The sequence below is a fragment of the Plectropomus leopardus genome, chromosome 15 (assembly GCF_008729295.1).
Source record: "Plectropomus leopardus isolate mb chromosome 15, YSFRI_Pleo_2.0, whole genome shotgun sequence".
Lineage (NCBI taxonomy): Eukaryota > Metazoa > Chordata > Actinopteri > Perciformes > Serranidae > Plectropomus > Plectropomus leopardus.
The window spans coordinates 6,990,329-7,014,946 of record NC_056477.1 but is presented as its reverse complement, the minus strand read 5'-3'; the positions used below and the strand labels follow the sequence as shown (position 1 = coordinate 7,014,946).

The 24,618-nt window shown below is 36.5% G+C and overlaps 3 protein-coding genes across 3 annotated transcripts in view; 1 reads left to right on the top strand and 2 right to left on the bottom strand.

Moving 5' to 3' along the window:
* The window catches only part of kcnh1a (potassium voltage-gated channel, subfamily H (eag-related), member 1a), a 47,944-nt gene extending 43,270 nt beyond the window's left edge, over positions 1-4,674 (bottom strand). Inside the window, exon 1 of the mRNA XM_042501914.1 lies at positions 4,425-4,674. Coding sequence (XP_042357848.1) covers positions 4,425-4,497 — 73 coding nt within the window. The 5' untranslated portion in view covers positions 4,498-4,674. The remainder of the gene's footprint in view (positions 1-4,424) is intronic.
* A 1,672-nt stretch (positions 4,675-6,346) lies between these two features.
* Positions 6,347-11,601, bottom strand: mrpl57 (mitochondrial ribosomal protein L57). The gene is made up of 2 exons (XM_042502334.1): positions 11,468-11,601; positions 6,347-7,542 (listed from the first exon to the last, which is right to left on the bottom strand). The coding sequence occupies exon 2, from the start codon at positions 7,525-7,527 to the stop codon at positions 7,216-7,218; it is 312 nt and encodes a 103-aa protein (XP_042358268.1). The 5' UTR covers positions 7,528-7,542; positions 11,468-11,601; the 3' UTR covers positions 6,347-7,215.
* A 3,277-nt stretch (positions 11,602-14,878) lies between these two features.
* Positions 14,879-22,996, top strand: LOC121954678 (cytochrome P450 3A30-like). The gene is made up of 13 exons (XM_042502340.1): positions 14,879-15,063; positions 15,179-15,272; positions 15,584-15,636; positions 16,738-16,837; positions 18,218-18,331; positions 19,062-19,147; positions 19,267-19,409; positions 19,505-19,629; positions 19,706-19,790; positions 21,464-21,624; positions 21,770-21,996; positions 22,412-22,574; positions 22,668-22,996. Exons 1-13 carry the CDS (start codon positions 14,993-14,995, stop codon positions 22,740-22,742), a joined length of 1,497 nt encoding a protein of 498 aa, XP_042358274.1. The 5' UTR covers positions 14,879-14,992; the 3' UTR covers positions 22,743-22,996.
* The last annotated feature ends 1,622 nt before the right edge of the window (positions 22,997-24,618 follow it).

Below are 24,618 nucleotides of genomic sequence, written 5' to 3'. Positions count from 1 at the left end.
TGCTAACAACGTAACAAGGAGCTCATTTAACAAGAAATTCAAGTATTAGAGGAAGGCGTTGCTCTAACTGCTGACTTTAACTAATTAAAGGTGCATTTATCAAAATTTGGCCATTAAAGGAGCAGATAAAAACATGTTGACTGACACTGCAAGCCTTATAGAGTGCTGCAGGGATGAAGTTTATTTGTAGGTCAACCCAGAAGTTGCATTAGTTCCCTCATCAAAAGCATATGGGATATTTTGTTTGGATTTTGGATCATTGCAGAAAATACACTCTGTGGCAAACAAACATTTCTGATACTTTCTGGTTTGTGCAGCAACATAATCTTCACTAATAAACACCAGTTTTGTGATTTTGAACACAGTCGCCAGAAGTAAAAAGCTAATGTTTGGCTAAAAATGAACACCACAGTCACATGACTTCAACATCACCACATCAAGACATAAAGTCATGTTTCATTACAAAAGTACTTATTTAACTTCCTTGTAACTGTATTGTATTGAATGTATTATAACAGCGGTGTAATCGACTTTATAATATGACAATAGCTCCTTTATTTAACTTCATTGTGACTGCAGTTCATTCAATCATTTTGTATTTTAGTAGTGAACATTAGTTCAGAGGACATTTAAAAAATGTATATATATCGTGTTTTGTGATATAGCCTTAAAATATTCCAGTATTATTTTAAAGCCATATCACCCAGCCCTTCTTAAAAGGTGATATTGTGTTCACAACTTCCTGTTGTTCCCAAAGTTGTTCCCAAATCATTCAGTGCAGGTTTAAGGACTTTCAATGAGTCTTTTTGTAAATTATGCAGCAGTGCAGCAACAGGAGGAGGTGCACAGTTTTAACCAGCAGCATCACTATGCTGTTGCTAGCAGTTGGTTCACCAGTAAGATTAATATATGCTGCAATTTATCTGCTGAGATTTTCTTTGCTGCTTCTCACCTCTCAACATTTTAACATAATATAACCATAGTTAACCAAAGCCACCAAAAAACTTAATGTTGAGGACTTCAGGGCTTCCTATTGGTATCAACTAAATAGTACAACACCTTCTAATACGCACATTGGCTACATTTTATGCCAGGTTTCTGTTTCTGTCCATGTTTGCTTACTGGCATTATTTAGTGATGCTGCGTTCACTGTACTCAGAGCTCGGGGAACAAACAACCTCTGATTTGGAAAAGTGCCATGAAACAGCCACTCAAGTCAGGATTCCAAATCAGAGACTCGGGAATGATCCATGTAAACTGAGTCGATCAGACTGATGTCACAGCAATATGGCAGTGCACACGGTGAACGGTGTGCAGAATTACCCGTCAATTTTTATTTTTACGTAGAGTTTGTGTCATGAAAAATGCTATAACAACTTTGTAATGGCATTTCCATTCAGTTGATTTGTGTTTGATAGAAGTCTTTGCGAGCATGTACCAGCCTCCTAGTCTACTCCTCCCACCCTAAATCAATGAATTTGCATGTAGCCTACTATAAGATCTAAAAATCGGCAAAAAGTTTTCTATGGGAGGTGGGGTGTCTGGAGCTGTGGTAGCTCATGTAGGTCCTCAGTTCCCTGCGGGCATCCATGTTTTCCAGAGCAGATGCACAGGAATGCATTTAGATGGTGAGTCAAAAAAACAACACGAAATTATCGACTTCCGCCTTGCAATGGAACGCAGCATGAAACTCAAATGGAACTGAGACGTAATTAAAGTAATGAACCACACCTGAGAATTTTAAAGTGAAAACCCACAGCAAAATACGTTGTGTAAAAACAGACCTTTTCACATTATTCCTCAAATTCAAAGTTAAATTTGGGCGAACGTCAACATAAAAATACAAAATAGAGACAAAAAAGTAAACACTCTAATCATAAACATTGAAAGTTACAAAAAAAGGAAGAAATATTTCTTTGCTTGTGATCACCCACCCACCCACTGTGTCTCCAGTCACTCCACTGAGTCTCAGTGGCATCCTGCAGATTAAAGCCTTGGCTCCTTTGTCTCTAGCTTGGTGGAGATTTACTGCTCGCTAATCCATGGACCGCCCAAGGTCAGGAGAAAAACATATGCATGTGCTGTTTTTGTTTTTAAGGTTTGATTTTGCTCGTTTTTAACACCGCTGCACTGCTGATCGTACACCTAAGAGATCCAGATTCTCCCACTGTTCTTCCAAAGAAAGCCTCGCACTGGAGAAATGCGTTCACTCTTTCCGCACAAGTTGTTCCCCTCTGTCATAACACATTTTAGCGTAGATATGTGCTACAGGGGCAGGCTGACAGCAAGGCCCAAGGAGTGCAGACACACACACACACACACACACACATTCTGGTTCGGCATACCTCTGGGGGAGCTGGCCACAAATTACACACAAAAAAATCCCCAAACCTAATTTCAACCAAACCCCATTACAAGAAGAAGTCATTATAGCTCACACCAGTTAGCTGGTGTGTATCCAATACCGTCGCCTGAATGTGGTTCATGACAGAAAGACACAACGCTGCTGGTTCTGTTTCACAGCTAGCTGTCCAGTGTCATAACTCTCCAGTCAGTACTGTCACTTCCAATTGGATCTAATAATACAGAAAGGCCAAAGGATCACTGACACCCAAATGTCCAAAAATACAAGATCTCTGTCAGTGTTTAATTCGTTTTAGCTTTCAAACTGGTTAACTGTCTTACACCTGGACAGCATACTGTGCACTAATTGGCCGAAATGAGTCCCATTTGTCTCAGTAGCAAAATAAGCTATAGAGCGAAAACTACATGTAAAACAATAAAGTAAAGATAAAGAAATATAATCTACTGTGATGTTTATTGTGTTTTGGATAAAATTAAGGTCTAAGACTTTAATAAAAAGCGGTAGATGGAAACCATTACAGTAAAGAAAAACTATTCTATTTTAATCCATTTTACCAAAATACATCAAAAAATCCTCTCTGCTTAGGATTTTCAGTGATTAGTTAGGGACTGTTCACTATTTATGAGAGAGGAGGGGTTGGTGCAAAACGGGGAGACACTTCAAATAATTTTATAAGCACTAGGGAGGGAGTTATGCACACTTAACTTGAAATGGTTGTGTTGCAACTGGAAATTAACCCTTTGACACCTGTATAAATTGGTTTGATTTCTTTCAAAAATATGGGAAGAACGCAATGAGCAAGGTAAGAACAAATGAGCCAAAAATTAGCAAGGAATTAGTAAAAAGGTACAGGAAAACTACCTGAAAGTCAGTAACAAAACACATACACAAAAAACACTTAAAAAATGAAAGAGAAAATTAAAAAAGTGCTTAAAAATAAAAAAAATAATAATAATTTTAAATGTGTAATTATGAGAATTATAAATAGCTTCTCCCATGATTTTTGCTTTCATTTTGTTATCCTAGCATTTTAAAAACAATGTTCTAACTAACTAATTTTTGCAATTTCGGACCATTTCTTAAGAAAATGCCTGTTTTCCCATGTTTTGAAAGAAACTGCACCACAGTTGAAAGATTTAAATTCTTGTGAAAGGTGTCTGAAAGCAGCACAAGAAGGGGGAGGCTTAGGGAAAAATACCAGTAGATCTGGAGAGGTCTAATATAGAATTAACCCCTAAGTCGCATCCCATCCACACTCCTACTCTGATAAATAAAGCACAGTCCCTAATGCCTGTGCCATTAAGTCGACACTGGAAATCAGAAGATGATGCAAAGTCTTTTAAAAATGCATCCAGTAGTCTTAATTAGACCCAGCTTGAGGTTTGCTTGGCCTCCAGTCCAACACTCAGATTCTGTTGGTTAATATTACACATTAAATGCTCATTAAAGGCTAAAAGACATCAGCAGCAAAGCCTAATAGTTTCATTTCAAACCAATCTGTAGCCCAAAGCGGAATGGTGGTGGAAAATATCAAAGACATTAGTCTGAGATCATCTGAGCTGACATTAGTCTAAATGCTTTTAAACATAATTAGCATATTCAGATCATACTTTACTTGCGTTCGCATTAAGACTGTAGAAAGTACCCCAAAAGACATATTTCAAAAACACATTTGATGCATTTTTAAGTAAGACTTCCAGTGTTCTTATGTAATCAGTACATTTAATGATTATAGTAACATGCTGTCTTTTTCGATCACCGTGCACTCCTGCAGGGACTCCCAATTGCGAGGAGGAGCTCTGTCAGAAAATACTGACATTCTGCAAATTATAACACTAATTCAATTAATGGTTTTGACACTCAAGTAGTTTTTTGGCGACGTAACTGCATCGAAAAGACGAACTTTTTAACGCACATGAAGATGAGCTGTCACTAATTAGTCTAAATGTGGTTAATTAGTTGATTGGCTCGCAGGCGGACAGACAATTCATGTGCACGTTTCAAATATAGAATTAATGTTTAAATATTATCACAGTACCATATTAATCATGATCCTTACCGTTCGACCGTCTGACAATATTCTCCAAAAAAGTATTCTGAGGGGCCACAAGTCCCCTCCGACCCCCCGCCATCCTGCCGCTTCACTCAGTGCTCTGCAGGTGAATCTTCACTCCTCCATCTGCGGCTGCTGGTCTTCATGGTGTCCCTCCGGCTCTGAGACGCGGTGTGGATGTCTTGGAGAAGAGGAGCGGGTTTGTCTGCTCTGCTCATCGGCTACCTCCTCAGCCCGGTGCGGTGCGTTGGCGCCTCTTTACGCACCTCATCATCCAGGAGACGACCAGCACCTCCTCCTGGTCCGCGCAGGAGGGGCCGCGGCTCTGCTCCTCCGCATGGGTCACTGACAGGACCTGCAGCTCCATCTGCTGGACGAAACAATGTGCAAACCCATAATTCAACTCCATGAGATGTAGCAGGATTAAGAGCACATTTTAATACTATGATTTAAAAATGACTAATAAATCGATCTTGTACTTTGTACCTTATAATTCCGCTCCTACTCTGAATAAAGTCAATGTACCGTACTAAAGTTACATTTTAAGGTACTTTTACTTGAGATTTTTTTTCTTTTATTCTGTCACTTTTAAGTTTTTTCTTCTAATTTTTTTTTCTTTTAACATACATTTTATACTGTCTCAATCCTGCTTATCTTTTTTATTATTATTATTTCATTATTATTAAGGACATTTTCTGTTTACTGCTTTTATTTTGATAATGTATTTTTCTGACACATTTCTGCCTCTAATCTGGTTTAATTCCACCTTTTTCTTGTTGCTTTAGTTACTTTACAAATTCAGATTTTTTAATTAAAACGTGATAAATTAAATTACGTAGCGGTTTATAGCTGAAATGATAAGTCATTGATCAGTTTGTTGTTTACTGCACTAAAGTTTTCTGTTTGGTTCAGTGGTAAAGATTTATAACACCAGACATGCAGACAACCATGTCATGAAGCATTTTGGCAAAAAGAAAATTGAAAAAGATGAATGAAATTAGATAAAAACATTTGTGGCACTTAAGACCTCATAAATCCAAATTTAAGGTTATTTAACCACTTTTAAGGCCTCATTTTTATAAAACTAATTTTAAAACATTTTTTAAGGACCCGCAGACCCCCTCAAACTGTACTCATTTCAGATTGGCGTTTGTAACCAAACTGAAAAAAGCAGTTGGGAAAGACTCCTGACCTGTGGAGGATTGTTAGAAAGCTTTTTTCCCAGATTAATCACTTACAGTCAAGTTCTTGAAACGGGTGTCCCACAAGAGCAGCGATATTGAAACGTGGATTTTTTTTCCCCTCGACTCCTGCAGTAGAGCTGGCTCTTTCAAAGACCTGCCTTTTCCCCACCAGCTCATTAATCCTGTTCAATTATTTTGGACCCTGTGGTGCCTAAAGTGAGACAGACCTCAGATAATTCCTCAGGTGACAACATTTCCATCAAAATTAAACAAATGAACAGTGTTAAAAATAGTCTAAGGGGGAAAAAAGGTCATGAAAAGTTTCTCCGCTGGTTTTCTATCCACTCAGTTTGTTCAAATCAGACTGGAAGACTGTGTGGAAAGCAGCAGGGCTTTTTCTGTGTGCTGGTGGATATTGCAGTTTTGTGTATAACCAATTTAAAAGGTTGCAAACAGCTGAGCCATGCTGTTGTTTGTCCACTTAGTTGTGCTCACATTGGTTCATGGCTGGCAAGGGACAGTGTTACCAATAAAGGACAAATAAAGGCCCATGTTCATGGCTCCATATAAAGGCTGGTGAATGCTGAGTCAGTGTTTGCGTTGCGTTTTATGGTTCACGCACCTTCTGGCTTTCTAATAACTCCCTTCAATCCTTAAAAGGAAATGAGAGTCAAGTGCAGCGGGATTACCTCCTTGCTATTCCTGTAGTTATGTAATAAAAAAAGGGTCATGTAATAGCAATAATAATTTGGCAAACAATTCATTAACACAGTATCTTGCATGTGAACAGATTGGGGATGGAAACTTAAATGAGGGTCAAATTCCTGCATAATTCACTGATAACCACTGACTAATATGTTGTAACATCAGCACAGTGTATTTTAGCCAAACAAAAACATTACTAAGAGTTTAGAGTATCACAGGGCTCCCAAAAATGGTAAAATGTTACATTTTATAAGAATCCATTAATGAAGCAAGCACATTTCCATGAACCTTGGAAAATGTATTCCTTCCTGGATTTTCTAACTTCAAAGGGATTAAACATTTGACACAAAGACACAAAATTGGGCTTACTGACAGTCACATCCCTAAAATGTAAAACAGCAGAATGCATCCTGCTATATTACAGTGAATTAACCCTTTGTAAAGTTACATAATTTTGCCCCAGCCTCCCCAGACTATTTATATAATTCCTCCAACATTTCCCTCATGCAACACACTTCAGCAAGTTCATATAATTATTGAGATTTTGAGGCCGTTGGGAGGCTGTTTTCTCAACTTGAAAGTGTATTTTGTTAATGAGAGCTAAAATAAGGACCAAAAAAATCAGATGTAGAATGTTAAGCTGTTTTTATCCGATGAGCTGCACTGAATGTGGAGCAATTATATTCCTGTGCAGAACCAAAAACACCCAGTTTACAGATTTGTTTCGTGGAGGCAGATGGAGTCAAAATTGTGGATGTGTTTGACAACTTTTCATGGTAGCTTTTCAGCTGACACACAAAGTCCTGCTTCCCATTAATAGACACAATGAAACCGAGCTTCCTTGCACACACAAACACGTGATAGTCACATTGTAGCGACAGTCTTTGCACATTATTTCTCCGCTCACGTTAACTCGACCAATTCTTGGTGATCTTGAGATGACTCAGGTGATCTGTGATATTCTTGTGCTCAGGAAAATTGGCAAATTTGGCCTCTTTGATATTGAGCCAGTTCTGGGCCCTGCGCTCTGCAGCGTGCTTGTACTCCTGCTCCGGAGTCAAGTATGGCCGGCTGATCCAGTATTCGTTCTCGGCCTCACGCTCCAGATGCTTCACCGTATTGCGCTTCATCTGCCATGTAACCTTTCGTGGGCGGCGATACTTTCCGATCCACTGCTTCCCGGGGATGCCTTTCCGCAGCAGGGTGAGGGTGAGGAACATGGTGGCAACTTATTTCTGAAAAAGACAAATAAAATAACATAAAACTTATGCCTTTTAGATGGTGAAAGTAGAGAAATGACATGAAATGACAGCGAGAGAAGCAACAAAAGTTGGATTTCAACCAGATATTGTGGTTCATGGTCATCAGCTTAACCCCGCAGACACTGGGGCCTTGGATTGAACTCTGTGCAAAGTAACCAAGGCTTGATAACTTTGCAGCCCAAAGCTAATGCGTCGCCTTCCTCACTGCACCTTTGGACTGTAAGTAATGTGCAACAATAAGTAACAGAAAAGTAATGGAGATGTTGATCAAGTGCAGTCTGAAATCACCCACACAGCTGAGGAGGTCTTATTGGTCAAGGTAAATGAAACCGCTCGTGTGGATGTGTGAACGGCCTTTCAGAAACCCCAAAGACATTAAAAAACATCCTGCAAAATAAAATAAAGCAAATTAAACACACAAGAAGAGAAATAAAATCACTCCCCAGCTTGATTTCTGTGAGGCTCGGGACTGTCATTCTAAGCTAAAATTAAAATAAACATCATAAATATAGAGTGGTGCAGGAATGAGTCCTGGAAACCCAGAAATAAGTTAGCATATTAGCCCTCGATATGTCAGAGTCAACAGGTTTTTGGTTTGATTTCTGAAATAGAGTCTGTGGTTATCACAAGCTTAATAATAATAATAATAATAATAATAATAGTACATTTATTTACAGAGCACTTTTCAAGGTACTCAAAGACACTTTACAAAAGTTAAAAAAAAAACATAAAATAGAATACACTAAAATACACAATAAAATACAACATTTAAGTTCAGAAACCTTCACGTTTTGCTCTCAAACTAAAAAATTCAACAAAAACATGTTAGTAAATATCCCACACACATAAACTTTGAAGCTTTTATGTGTCTTGAAAAAGGTGGTGCCAATGAGTTGCTAACTGAGACTAGTGTTGCAGCGATATACCGGTTTTCAGGTATACAGTGACATGAAAGTTGAAGATTACTCAGTGAACATTTGCTTATCTACAATATTGAAAAAGAAATTGCAACTAGAAAGAGAATCACGCCTTTATTTTAGCTGTTTTCAAAAGTGAGACTTTTTACACATACTTTTATCACAAAAAAAGGTTTTAAGTCTTAATTATAGCGATAAAATCTAATCTAATCTAAGCTTTTTATTTCTGGTGATTGCATTTATACTTAAAAAAATCATAAGTGAAATTCATTGTGAAGATTATCTTGCTGAACAAAACCTGTAAGCATCCTGAAGAAATCCCATATGCGTTTTGACAAGGGAATCAAGGCAACAGTGACCTACAAAAAAATAACGTCAGCCCTGCAACACTATTATCAAAGAGTTTTACCACTGTAAAATGCTATCCTATGCCCTTGACATTGACTCTTTCTGGATTACTGTTCCTTGTTTACTACGACCAGAGAGGAATTTGACCCATTTGTGAATCTCTGCATATTAAAAGTCTGAGTTTCTTCAGTTCTGGTGTGTAAATTCTGCAGAAAGTCAGATAAAATACAGTGGACAGACAACAACCCTGTAGAGAACTGAACAAAAAAACTGAAAAAGAAAATAACTAAAAAAAACTGTAAGAGTGCATCTAAGATTAATCTCTACTTCATGAGGCGGTGAACTGTATTTAAAGCATTGATTGGGGTACTTACTGTCGACCTCTGCCACACCAATGAGTCATGGGTTACAGTTTAATGGAAGTGCATGACAGTGACATCATGTCAACAGCTTTATCTCCCCGGGAAAAAGTCAAAAGTGTAACTGTTAAAACTGCTTCTAATCAGTAGTTTTTATTAACACATGACAACATCAGTTTTGGTTCTCTATTACTGCTCTCGTCGTGTTGGTTTTGGCCACAGCAGGCAGCCGTTTTCAACTGATAAAACTCTTTAAAAAAATAAATAAATAAATAACCTATACACTACCTGCTGACCAACAAACAGCAGATAAACACATTTAGAAACTAGCTGGTTAACACAGCGGAGCATTTGTCAGCTAAAGAGACAGATATTTACCTAAGGAACTTAAAAGGAGAGCGAATATTGGAACTAACTATTGGACTAAAGCAATGTTGTTGGTCTAAATGAAAAGCCTAGATACACACATTTCCACGCAGTTGTGGGTAGAGAGGAACAAGGTTCATTTACTTTGGATGAAACAGATCGATCTCCTGTATTCTTCATATGTCTGGGCTATGGGGCAGGGTGGCAAGAGAAGCCTTTTCATGTGCCATGCTGATGAACTCCTACCCAAAAAGACTGAATGTTGTAATAAAACCAAAAGGCGCTTCAATAAAATATTAGTTTAAGGGTGTGCACACTTATGCAATGACATTATTTTATTTTTTTATTTTTATATTCATCCCCTTAAATGATTTCAGTTTGTTTCTCAATTGCATTGAGCAGGTTATAGGTCTTATTTTTTACACCAAGAAAAACTTGCATTTAAAACAGGGGTGTGTGGACTTTTTATATCCACTGTAAATTCACCAGGAGGCCTGAAACGGGACACTCCAAATGAATATTAATGTTGCTCCATGTCTGCTGGATGTGTAAATAAGTAATTGTTTGCTCACAAGGCTGCCATTCAAACTCTGAAAGTGATAATAATGCCAGTGTTGTTTTCACAACATTTTTTCCATTGCATCCAAGTTGCTAAAGAGATTAGTTATTGTAGGTTAAACAAATAGTTGATTAAATAACTGGCAATACATAAATTTGATTTTCATACAAACACTAAAATAATTAGAACAACTACATTTGGGTATTTTAGACCCTTTTAACAGCAAACATTTTACTTAAAATAGCAGCAGAAGCATGGGTGTAAATGATAACAAAAACGTTGACGCATATACATTAAAGTGTCAGCCATATCAGTGAACTATGATACACAATATCTGGGTCCTGGAGCTGAAAACTTCAATCAATTACAACCTCAAGATTATTAAATACACCTGTGCTTTTCCTGCAACTTAGGGAACAATGTCAATGTATTGCAAATGTTATATATGTTGCAGACAAAATATTTTGTAACCACATGGTTAGAAAAGTATTCAGCGTATCTGGGAATACATCAACATGTTTTTAAATGATGTTCTTGGTTTTTCAAAGACAACTGGGTATCAGAACATCTGATCAGCCATGTGATTCAGACTTTATGGTTATTATACACAAGAGCTTATATCCAGTTCATCCATATGTCAGGAAAAAAAAGGTATCGGGTATTAAATTATGATGTCTTATATGTTATGATACCCAGCAGTATGTAGGTCTGTTTTAATTTAATTTACTAAATCCTTACCAGCTGCAACATTAAAGAAATGCACACATCAATGCATCAATAATTATAATCCAGAAATGTAATATATTATTCTGAAACTGACCATTATGCACATTAAGTACTTTTACTTTGGGCACTTCAATGCTGATATTTGTATTTTAAAGTAAGCAAAACTTCAGATGCAAAACTTTTATTTACTTCTACATCGTGGTATTGCTATTTTTACGTTAGGATGTGTGCAATTAACCATTATACTAAATTTGTCATTGAAACTGGCAGTCAAATAGAGTAACGTTAACGTTACTTTATCTTCCACCATCATTAGTTACGTTAGTGAGACATTATGTCGCCTCACGTTACCCCGCAGACGCTTTATTTATATACATGAGGGTCCGTTACACTCACAGTCAACATATGACCCTAGATTTACAACAACAGTGATAATGAGTGTGCAAAAAGCTACTTTATAGTAATTTATTTTTGCTAACATTAGCTAAGCGGTCGTGTGCAATGTGAAGCTAACGTTAGCTTAGCTGTAGGCTAATCTTACAGACCAAGGACAGATTAAAACAATGCGTCATATAATACTCCGAACAGACATAAATCTGTAAGACGTGTGGTTTTTTTCTTACCTCAACTTTTAACTATAAATGTTGCGCACTTTTCGACTTCAAGGTGGAGAAAAAAACGTACAAAATCAGGATTAAACAGTCGAAGCTAAAATGTGACAGACAGCGGTTGGGGACGTTGATAGTGCATCCGGGTCATCTACGGCGCAGAAGAAGGCTCAAATGTATTCGAAACGAAAAGCGAACATTTTCAGAAATTCCACCCACATCTTTTAGGAAATAAATTATAACATCATCAATACTTTTGTTAGCCATAGGTGATGGACTTATTGCTGTACTTTGATCTCAAATTTATTTTTTTCCATTTTAAAGTTTACTAATAAAAAGTCAGGTTGAATTTTGGGTAAATAAAATAAAACAATAATGCAAAACAAATAAATTAAAGTGCACATATGTCCCTTTCTTTTGGTTATTTTCTGTAAATGGTGCCAGGTGCTTTGTGTCTGTTTGTTTTATTATAGCCTATTATTGTAAAAATAATAAGAAAAAAATGTTTTTAAAAAGTACACATACTGTAAATAACAATAAAAATATCTTATTAATATATGTAAATAGTCTTAAACTTAAATTGGTACATATAAGTTCTCTAAATTTGTACAGTCTTGACATGGTATGTCACGAATATATTTGTTAATAAAGATTTAAGTGAAAAACTTTTTTTTACAATCTGAAATCTCCTTGCAGTTTTTTGAAAAATTTAGAATCATATTTTCAGGAATTTACATGACAACGAAAATTTTTACCAAAAACTTTTTAAAGGAAGATCTGGCTTTAATTAAGTTCTAAATGTTTACATCTTGTAGTGGTATGGTAGCCTCGTAGGACAAGCCTGCACATAGACCTATACCCAAAAAAAAATCGTGTGTGCCATTACAACAATAATACAACACTTTCTAAAATGCACTTTTGTATATTTACATCGCTGAAACTATCACAGAAGCCGAGAGCCCTTAAACATTAAGAAGAAATCATTTGTTCATTTGAAATCATTTGAAATCAGTTTTGTGCCCTTAGCCACACTGTATTTTGTTGTTGTGATGTTCTTGTTCTTTTTGTAATACTCTGTTTTTAAGTGTTGCTTATTTTTGAGTGATTGATTTTGTGCATCCTGTGAAAGCAAATTTCCCCTGAAGAGGAAAATAAAGAATTATAACGAAGCATGTAAGTAGTGCTAGTAGCTCTACCCATGTAGATAACCTGTTACCGCTGCAGCCCGTGAAACACATGAATATGGGTTTTGTCCTGAATCTCTGCTCCAGATTCAGGGTTCCTCCCACTTTGGGGCAGAGGTCACATGCTTCCCAGTGCATTTCCTCATTATTCATGTAGTGTCTATGCAGCTGCACAAAGTCAAGATGTTTGTCTTTACTGACTCTCTGTTTCACCTTGCTTTTACTGTGAGCTCATGTAACTGTACAAGGTTATCAGATCTGTGATTTCCGACACTTGCACTTTGCCCATCCATAACCATTGTGCACTAAACTGTTGCAATATTGAGTATGACTCTTAATTTTTCCATAATATAGGTGTAGCATTTGGCCATACAGGCATTTCAAAAAGCTGGGAATACCTGGACCAAGACCTCTTCCTTTTATTGGAACAATGCAGTACTTTAGGAAGGAAAGGTGCGCCTATGAATAAACACAAACCTTAGAGACTGCAGGCTGAGTAGTTCGTTGATTTGGGAAGTGAGAGTTAGAGTCGAGGGTCTTCGTAATGCCCTGATCATGTGTACATTTGCTGAAAATGAATACATTTAAGAAAACATGAGTCAGCAGTGTCAGTCATCTGCTCATTGCTTGACTTATCTTAATGTGTAGGATTTGGGGGGCTTATGTTATATTTGCAGGTATGGAATGAAACATTCATATATAAAGATTTTATTTGCACATTTCAGAGGATCAAAGTGTTAGTATTGCAAAGCCACTGAAGTTATGGCCTGCATTTGAATGTTCAATAAAAGTCTTTGAATACTCAGTGAAAAGAAATTACTTTGGATTTCTGAAAGTCATTCACCAGCGACCATATTCAATATTATCTCTAATATTCAGAAAATACAGAATCATTTTTATACATTTATTTACAAGAAGATAAATAATAGACTGGGAAGAGAAACACAATCAGGAATGATAAGACACCCAAACAGGTGACGCAACAGCCTTTGAATAATTTGGGCCTCAACATGCCTCACAGCTTGATTCAGAAGTGACCAGGTCTCTCCTTCCTGCTCCTCGCTCAGCAGGCGATTGGTCTCAGGCTCAGAGGAAGCAAACCTGTCAGCCAGCATGTTGCCATAGTAACTGACTCATTGACTGATGTGAAACGGAAAACTCAGAGTTTCCCTCATCTCAGGCTTAACATACTTCGAGTTTTCACTAAATCTGCTTTCTGAAATAGGGCCCTGCTTAAACTAGCTCTATCTCCCAATCAGGCCTCAAGTAATTCCACTAAGTCTAAATCATTTAATCAAGGCTGACTCAGGACAGGTTTGCATAGTCTGCTTTGTGTTCACATCTCAAGTGCATAAGAAGCCCACATGAATGGCTGGGCGAAAAGATGCTCAAATGAGTCAGAAAGAGGGGAAAAAAATTAGAGCACTGTTTTATTTTTTAATAAATGCTGCTGAAAGAGATTTATGAAGAATAAAGCAATATTTACGTGGCGGGGTGTGGAGGACAGTCTGGGGAGAGATGCTGTCAGACTAAATGTAGATAAATTATACAAACCTACTTATTTTCTACTTGTATTTGATGATGAATGAACAGTCAGATAGGCTTTGGCTGTATTGAGTAGGCTAGATAATTGTGTTTAAAATGATTGTGTGGGCTTACTTAGGAGAAGACATAAATACACTGCACGTGCTGTTAAAAGAAAAATCGGTGTAAAAATAACACCATTATAAAGGTGATTATTCTTTTAGATGAATGAGGAGGATGCCCAGGTATTAAATCTCCTCTTTTCTCTGGCGTTTGACACCATGTAGCATGTTGATTTTACGACTTTATGTGTATGTGCATATTTTTATATTGTTATTATTATCTTGTGCAGGCAGTGCACTTTATTTATTTTATGTGTTTTTATTTGTGTTTTTATCTTATTTTATTTGATTTTATCTGATTTTTTTATTCTATAGTGTATTATTTATTTATTGTGCTTTTTACCTTGCTGTTCAGCACTTTGTGTTTGTTAAAATCGTGCTATATAAATAAAGTGGATTGGATTGGATAAATCGCTGAGACTTATCTGCCATCTCACTGATGATGTAAATTATACGGTAACACAAAGATTATAATAACTCCCATAACCCACAGTAATGCAACCCTCGTGACAGAAACGCGATCATATAGCTCCTCCCAGGTAAGTAACAATTACAAAGGCACTTAAGGTTATTTCTACTTAAACCCCAGTCCTCGAGCTCCAGTCCTCGAGCTCCTCCCACCACCGGCCAGTTTAGATCGCTTGTTTTCCAGTGCATTTCCTCATTATTCACGCAGTGTTTGTCCAGCTCTCCCTCGACACACACTCAACATGTTTGTCTTTGCGTTATTTTCCGCGACCACCTGGACTTTACTGTGTCTCTGTTTCACCCTGCTTTTACTGTGAGTACTTTCATACTTTTAACGTGCGGGTGGCGATTTTTGGGGCTCATTTACTGCCACGATTCTTTGTTAAACTCTTACTAAACATGTATAACTCATATTTTTTATTACACAGGTATAGCACATGGCCGTACAGGATTTTCAAAAAACTGGGAATACGCGGACCAAGACCTCTGCCTTTTATTGGGACAATGCACCATTTCAGAAAGGTAAATAAGCAAAAACAAAACCTAGCAGATGTTTGGTTTGATAATTAAGAGAGAGATGAACATATTTATTATGTCCTTGTTACGTGTGAATTTGTTGACAATGAATGTCATATTTACTAAAACATAACTCAACAGTCTCATTACATGACTTATCTATAAGGAGTGTACCTGTGTGAGCCTCTGTGGTTTGGTGGCTTTAACACATTTGATGATATGATATGATATGATATGATATGATATGATATGATATGATATGATATGATATGATATGATATATTATATGATATGATATGATATGATATTCCTCCTAGGGAATCATTTCTTTTGACCAGGAGTGCAGAGCCAAGTATGGAGACGTCTGGGGGTGAGTAGCTGCTTCATCTTTTCAGGAAAATAACTGCAGTAAACATCAGTGGTGGAAGAAGTACTCAGATTCTTTACTTGAGTAAAAGTATGAGTACAAACAAGGAACCTGGTCCTAAAATAAATCAAAGGAGGTCATTAGAGGATTAATCTGACTGGACACAATTAAAAAAAGTTACGTATTACTTTTACTGTTTTCAAATTTCTGCTATATCATTTATATAGTTTTTCTTCTTTTGTCTTGCCACAAAACAGCAAGAAATAAATAAAGAATTACAAGAAAGTTACCTGAAAATAAGTAAATAAATTAATTAATTAAACACACACACAAGAAAATTGATATATGTATACATTTATTTTTATTTTTCTATATTTCTATTATTATTTCTATTTTTAAACATAGGATTATAATGATTTTGAATATATTTTTCAAAACATTTTCCCCTAGTCATTGAAAACTTTCTCATAATCACCCCCCCTTTCTTCAAAACTAATTTTCAGATCATCTTCTTCGTCACCTTTTACTAATTTCTTACAATTTTTGAGACACTTCTTGCCAAGTTGGTCATTGTCTTTTTGCCCCCATGTTTCTGAAAGAAATCAAACAAATTTGCTCAGGTTTCAAAGGGGTAAATAGCTTGTGAGAGGCATCTGAACGCAGCATAAAACAACTGATGTCGTACCAGGTTTTAAAGGGTTACATTGTTTCGGGAAACACAACCACTGGCAGTGTTTTGAGGTTTTTTTTACAAGCCAAAAATGTTGGGAAAAGCAATTTTTTACAAATCATTATTTTAATGTAAAATGTAAATCAGAGATAAAACCAGCAATGTTTCTGTCAATTAAAAAGTTAATTATTTCCAATTGAGTAAAATTATAAAAGTAGACAGTGGAAATACTTAAGTAAAGTACAACTACTTCAAAATTATACTTATGTACAATAGATCCTGAAGCTTAAAGTTTGTTAAGACTAAATTTTTAAAATAGCTTGTTTAACTGTTTTATAAACTTAATCTCTGTTTTTGGTCATTTTGGGATCTTTTTGATATAAAAATCTGCTCATACTTCACATTAATTACTGTGATGTTGTTGTTTTATGCAGGTTGTTTGAAGGGCGATCACCATGTATAATGGTGGCGGACCCTGAGATAATTAAAACTGTGTTGGTGAAGGAGTGCTACTCTACTTTTACCAACCGCAGGGTAAGAGACTCACCTTGTTGCATGTTATCACACACCTAAGAACATGAAAATTAAGCATATCATCTTCAGTAACATAATAATATGTCTTCAGCTGAGTCATTTTGTTGATTTATATCAAATTACGCAACTCTGGGAAGTCCTGTGCATCACTCTGCAGGGAAGTTGGGGCATATTGCAACACTTTCTGCGATGATGCAAGAATAACAAAGGTGGCAGGATACTTATCATGTGGCAGATAACTGTCTGTTTTTAGATCGATGTGCTGAGGAAAACCATAATATGGCCAATTTATCAGGCTGAGGAGGACCTCATAATTTCTAAGTACACTTATTTTGTAAGGGAAGAAAAGGCAGCTCAGTAAGCCTCGTTTGAATCACAATGTTTGGATTTCCTTCAGTTTACACAGAGTCAGAGATTTATGCTCAAAGATTAAGCCAGGCTGCACAAACAACTGGTTGGGCAGGTGAAAAAAAACAACGCTAACGTCTCTCGTCACTGTTTCACAAGTGACATGTGAGAATACAGGAATATGAGAAGACACATCTGTGGTTTTAGTAAGAAAATGTAGACTGATGCTGAGGCTCAAAAATGTCAAAAAAGGCAGTTTGACATCTCTATTAAGAAACCTCTTACGTCCGGATTGATACTGTAGGAGCCAAACATATCGCTGGAATAAGAAGACACTAAGTATAATTTACTGTGTGTATCTTGGTGTCTCTGTGCTGGTATCTGAGTGTATGAGTAGAAAAGTAATTTTCATCAGTTGTTTGAACATGGAGGGCCAAATGGTTCTTGACTAACATAGCTGCTAAAATGAGTGGGATGCATGCTGTCCCTTGGAGATTTAGGTTTTGTTGACCCATATTTAATTAACTAAAGAAAAACTGTTTGACTGAGAGGAAGTTCAGTTTATGTATAATATGATGATTCAGCTCTGATATTATTGGAGCATAGTTTTTTTTATATTGCACCTTTTAAAACAGAGTTTACAAAGTGGTTTGATAAGCAAAGCAAAAGCAGACATGGGATACATATTGGGCAATACGACAAAAGAAAAGCAAACAGTCCCACTGAACACAAGCGAGACGAAAGTAGGGTGGAGTTAGAATAAATTAAAACCAGAGGACAAATAATGCAAGATGCATGATGCATAATGTCAATATAAAATAATGGACCAAAAACAACAAAAGTATTAAAGCAATTAAACCCAAAATAAAAGAAAACAAACGTAAATAAAATAGGTAGAATAAATAAAAAATACAAATTAATAATAATAATAAAAATTTGTTGTGTTGTTTCAGAGGGAGAAATGTTGTCAGAAGAGAACTGTAAAACTCCTCCAAACTAGAATTTAAACATTTAGTGTACTCATGTTCACAGGAAAATATAATAGAGGGACCAATGGATGATGCAATTACAACAGTGAAAGATGAAAGATGGAAAAGAATACGGAGCACTTTGTCACCGTGCTTCACCAGCGGACGACTGAAACAGGTCAGTTTCAAGCTCTCAAAACCACATCTGCAACTGCTGCCTTTGACCAAGTGCTGCGATACAAATGCATTTCACTGTAAAATCTGACAAGCTGATTTTACTTTTAAAAAAGAAATCTAGTAAACCAATTACCTTGAAAATGTAAGTAAATTTAAACATAGGTCTTAAATCATGTTTACTTTATATCTAATTGTTAAGTTTACTTAAAATGTGTATGTACTTAATTTTGGAAGTTAAAAATTTGTGTAATTAAATTAGTCTTTCTAAGTAAACTAAGTATACTGAGCTATATATCTCTATTCTGCTGGTTGCAAACCAGTCAGTCATATTTGTATTTTCTTAAACATGTTAACAAAACAGAACTTGCAGATCTCATAACTTCATCATTGCCAAAAAGCCTCTTTGTTATAATTTATCTAAACCAGACTGACTTTGTTTACTGGAGTTGCTAACACTTACAACAAGGTACAACAACTTCACAAAATTTAGTTAATACAGCTGATTTTTAAGTAAAGTGAACAACACAAGACAAGAAGATAAACATACATTAAGAGTAATAGTTGTGTTTACTTACATTTTTCAAGGCAATCGGATTATTAATCTGTATTATTTTATGTGAAATCAACTTGTCATATATGTCTACATATATGTGTTCACAGTCTGAGACAAATTGTGATAGAAATAGAGATGTATACTTATATCAATATTAAACAAATGTTCACTTTTGAAGGTGTTTCCCATCGTTGCTCGCTATGCAGACCGACTCACTGAAAAACTTGGACAGACAAATTTGGATGAACCCGTCGATGTCAAACAGTATGTTGTTAATCTGCTATATGCCAGTATGTCATTTGCTCTGAAACAAATGAACACAGTAACGCTAAATCCACGTTTGTTCCTAACAGCAAACCGCCTCTCGTTTTTCTCTGCTGTAGATTCATGGCACCTTATAGTTTAGATGTTGTGACCAGCGCATCTTTCAGTGTCGAGGCAAACTCCATCAACAATCCAGAGGACCCCATTGTTGTTCATATCAAGAACATTCTTAACTTCAAAATGTGGCTCTTCTTTGTTATATGTAGGTTCTCCTTTTAATTGTGTTACAGGCAGACATCATTTAATCTCATCTGTACTTTGCTAATTATGATAAGCAACTCTTTGGTTTCCTTTTAGTGACATTTCCCTTTGCTGCACGTGTACTAAAGCTCCTGAAGATTGATTTGATGTCCAAAACCAGTATGGATTATTTCTACAACATCATCAAGAAATTTAAAGATGAGCATCGTGCAGAGGAATCTGTAAGTGTCCAAGTGAATATAGAAGTTGCTGAGAATTAAGGAAAGAGCTGTTTTATTGTTTTCTGTGTTGTTTTAGAATCGACCAGACTTCCTGCAGGTGATGGTTCAGAGCGAGATACCAGAAACAGACATAAAGAGTGAACAGGACCAGCCAAGCAAAGGTACGTTTGCACCTCGGTAGTAATTCATGAAGGCTGAAGCCTCACTGCTAGATGCTTTTAAACCAGGCGTGTCCAAAGTCTGACCCAGGGGCTTTGTGGCCTTCGAAACCAATTTTAAATGGCTTGACTTTCAAAATGTACTTAAAGGAATACAGAAAAGACAGAAAAAACAATACTGAATAAACACTAGAGTGATAACTAGGGGAGACTGTATTTTACAGAGGCGTAGGACTAAATTTCATCAAATGGTGGTGCCAGTTAGAGATATAACTTCTACTACTTAACCTTAAAAAAACAAACAGCCTCATAGATTGGTTGAAAACAAACCATGCATCCATACATAAACCAGTTTCTCCTCTGATGCTTGTTCCCAGGGGCTGTTTTGATTTGTAATGTGTTTTTTATTGTTTATTGTAGGTATTTCTGGTATTTTGATGTAATGTGTCCATTTATAATGTGTTGTCTGAGGACTACGGATGAAATTTAGCAATTGTTCTCATTCCGACATATTTACATTGATGCTTACTGCTATTATGTTGATTAATGTGCACTGTCCTAATACAATAAACTGAATTAAACTTAAAAAGACATGGACCACCACACAATATTGGTTAATTAAGCAATATCACTTTGCATTTTTTCCCCTCACCTCACAACAGCAGGACTTTAATACAGTTTGTTGACATGCATCATGTAGAAACTATGCACGCAGAAACAAAATTTTTATAAACAGAGAGTAAACGAATGAACAGTTACCTTCCAGCAGACATTTCCAGCTACTGAAGAGGTTTGTGTGCTCTTTCTCTCTCTCTTTGGCTTTGACCAGACGGATATTTACAGGAACAGCAAACTGTAAACCAAAGACAACAGAATCACATTAGACCTCACAACCATCCGTCATCAAAAGCTCCAGTAAAGGCACAGGGAGAGCGTACTGCAGGCTGACCACGATAAGTGGTAAATAAAACAATAATAAGTAAATAAATATTTAGAAATAATAAATAAAGTCTACTGACTTCCCAAAATGTTATGAACAAAATAAAATGACAGGAACCTGATGACATACAGTAACCGGCGGTGGGCCTACTCTCGGTTTGCAGAAACAGACAGGGCATATCAAAATGTATTTCAGCCACTTTAAAAAACAAACGGGGGGTGCCTAGTGGATTGGGCGGGCGTCCCATGTTTGGGGGCTGTGTCCTCACCGCAGCAGCAGCGGGTTCAATTCCGGTCTCGGCCCATTGCTGCATGTCATCCCCTCTCTCTCTCTCTCTCTCCCCCGTTCACACTCGTGTTGTCCTATCAATTAAAAGCAAAAACACCTAAAAAATATCTTTAAAAAAACAAAATCAGTATCAGTCAAAATGGACGCTGTATTTAGAGTATGCAGTATGGAAATAAAATAATTCAAATCACATAATTACTTGTATTGACAACTATTGGCAAGTAATGCCATGGATCATTAACCCTGCTGCATGAGGATGCAGACATGGACACAGCAAAGAGGCGTACAGTCGACAGTGAGGACCGCAGCTTTAGGAGCGGTGGAAACAGTAGCATTTGTCTGATATGGGATTAAAAAAACAGCCCTGCTCTGAGTACTGCTCCTTAAAGAGTAAATGTACTGTGTTCATTTGGTTTGAAGATAAATGTCAAAATTTCTCCACTTGCAGGTTTGACTGAGCACGAGATCCTTTCCCAGGCTTTTGTTTTCATCTTTGGTGGCTATGAAACCACCAGTGTCACTCTCACTTACATCCTCTACAATCTGGCCACCAACCCTGATGCGATGCAGACATTACAGGAGGAAATCGACGCCAGTGTACCGAAAGATGTACAGTAACTTTTCTGTTTTTTTTATGGGAAAAAGAAAAAAAATGGCATTTAGTAGCTTCATAAGTAGCTTCATAGGTCTATATTGTTCCAGTTCTCATCTGGTTATCTGGGTGTTTTATTCCTCCTTTACATTTTACTTCCAGGCTCCCATTTCATACGACCACGTGGTTGGTCTTCAGTACCTGGACCAGGTTATTTGTGAGTCAATGCGTTTGACTCCCACTGCGCCTCGGCTTGAGAGGATGTGCAAAAAAACTGTCCAGGTCCACGGAGTCACTATCCCTGAAGGAACGCTGGTTGGGATTCCTGTGCACATGTTACACATGGACCCAAACTACTGGAGCTCACCTGAGCTTTTCAGGCCAGAGAGGTAAAAGTACACTTAAATTCTGTCTTTATATGCATGAATCTGTGAGAGTTTTTTCTTCCTCTGCAGGAAAATGTAATGACTCAAATTTGGCACATTGTTATTAAGGCAAGGTGACAAAAGGGGCACTCAGTAGCAGTGCTGTAGCTTTAGGATGATTGGCAGGATATATGGCAATATTAAAATCATCTCAGCGCTGAACCTGAACAAAATTTGCAAGACCCCCTCGAAAATGACATTTCACATCTCAAGGGCTTTTATCCTAATAAACAAATCTGAATAAAAAATGCAGTGTTAAAGTAGCACAAGAAGACGACATGCAACGATTTAGCGGTCATACAAACTCAGACACAATCTTGTTCTCACGTTTCTGAATTCATGATCTTTTCTGTACCTGTGTGTCCGTCTGTATGTGCAGGTTCAGTAAAGACAGCGGGGAGGAGGTGAATCCATACGTGTACATGCCGTTTGGGCTCGGTCCTCGTAACTGCGTTGGGATGCGCTACGCTCTCCTCACCATGAAGATGGTTCTCGTCCGTCTCCTGCAGAGTTACAATGTGGAAACATGCAGAGACACCGTGGTAAAAGTAACACTCCACACACATTAACATGCATCAAAGTGGCAAAGTCCTCTGCTGTCATGTCGCTGATTTTACATTCAATTTTTTCTTCAGATCCCGCTGGAGTTTAACGCGTTTTTCCAGCCGACAAAACCAGTAAAACTCAAGTTTGTTCGCAGACAACAATAATCCAGAGGGGAGCAGCTCTACGTATGACTCACTTATGAACTCCTTTATTCACTCTTTTTTTAAAGTTGTTCTTATGTGTGAAAGCTGCTGGCGGGAAAGCATTTAAAGTTTCTATGTTATGTTTGTACACTGACATTCATAAATCCAGTACTTAACCCTTTAAAATCTACATCGATATCAGCTTTCTTGTGTTGCGTTGAGATGCCTTCAGAAGCATTTAAACCTTTGAAATCTGAGCAGCTTGGTTTGTTTTCTTTTGAAAACATGGGAAATAGGCAATTAGCAACACCAAGAAGTGTTCTGCAAATTACTAGAAAGTAGTAGATTTGGAAAGCGAGGTAAAAATGTCCAAAAATATTTGTTATGTTCATAATTATATATTTAAAAATATTTCACATAATTAATCAAATTTTAAGTACTATTTTCAGGTGATGTCCTTTTTTGTTTGTGTTTTTTTTTTTTTTTTAGGTAATTTTCCTGCACTTTTTACACATTCTTTGGGTGATTTCTTAAGTTGCTCATAGCCTTTTCCCCCATGTTTTAAAAAGGGTTAAATAGACAGTTCACAGCAAAAACTCCAGAAAATACTCATTTTACTCATAGCTGAAATGCTGTTTAAGAGTAAAAATGTGTCTTTGATTTTAGAGTAAATCGTCCCTTTAACTCAATTTAAAACACTTTTATCATCTGATTCTTCTCGGTATGTTGATTAATCAAATGTTTTTAATCACATACTTGCTCATATATAGATGGTGTTAAATGTTAAATTTTTACTGTACCTGTATCGTTTTAATGGTAGGCCTATGGGGCATTAATTTAAATGATTGTGTTAAAGACTCACTTTTTGTTTTAAAAAGTGTATTATAGATTTATGACTGCTATCTCAATATGCATCAGCTTTTCCAGTGAATTGTAATTTTTATTAACGTGTCAAAGTAAAGAATATTGATGAAAAAATGTTTTCAATTCACATATATTACTATGTAAGCTTTATGGTATAATAAAATTACAAACAAAGACTGCTGGTTTAAGACTGTAAAATACTTCATTGTGTAGATCTGTTATTGATGGGCATTTGTCTCCCCATAGTGGCTAACGAGACACAACTTTGTTTTGACTTAATTAAAATATAACTTCTAATTAATATAACTTTTACAACTGCATACCTCATATCACATCAAAAGAAAAATAGAATATGAATGTCAGATTCAAATACTTTAATTACTGATTAACACTCAATTTTTAATGTGTGGGTAATTTAGAGAATCCAATCAAGCTGCATGTTTCTTATGTAGCCATAGAGCACCTAAAAAGGGAAACTGTCGAAAAGGAGCTTCCTGAGTATTTTTAACTGTTAGTTTAAAGAAAATATTGCAGACAGTATATCGACTACTATCGATTAAAAAAGCCGCTAAATGGCAGAGCAGGCTCGTTACAAGAAAATCATACTGAAGTCCAGCGATGCATTTTTATGGTTATTTATTGACAAAAGGCTGGAAACTGAAATACCTAAAGCAAAATGCGATGAAATGCGACATTGTCTGAAACTGTCGGAGCCAAACTCACCCCCGTTGTTTAAATGTCGCCAGGCCAGTGAATGAACAGGTAAATAATGAGAAACCACGCCCCCCACGTGTCAATTAATATTGCCGGAAGTGAAAGTTACCAAAAGAGCACGTGCAGCCCAAAGAAATCCTGCTAATTACACATAATTAGTAATAAAAAAAAAGATAATAAAAAATGTGACAAGAAAAATGAACTAAAAAATAAAAGACAGAAAAAAAGTTAACAGAAAAAATAATAATCCCACAAAACGGTATTCAGAATTATTGTATGTATCAGAAATTATGTCAAAGTAAAAAAAAAAGAAATAAAA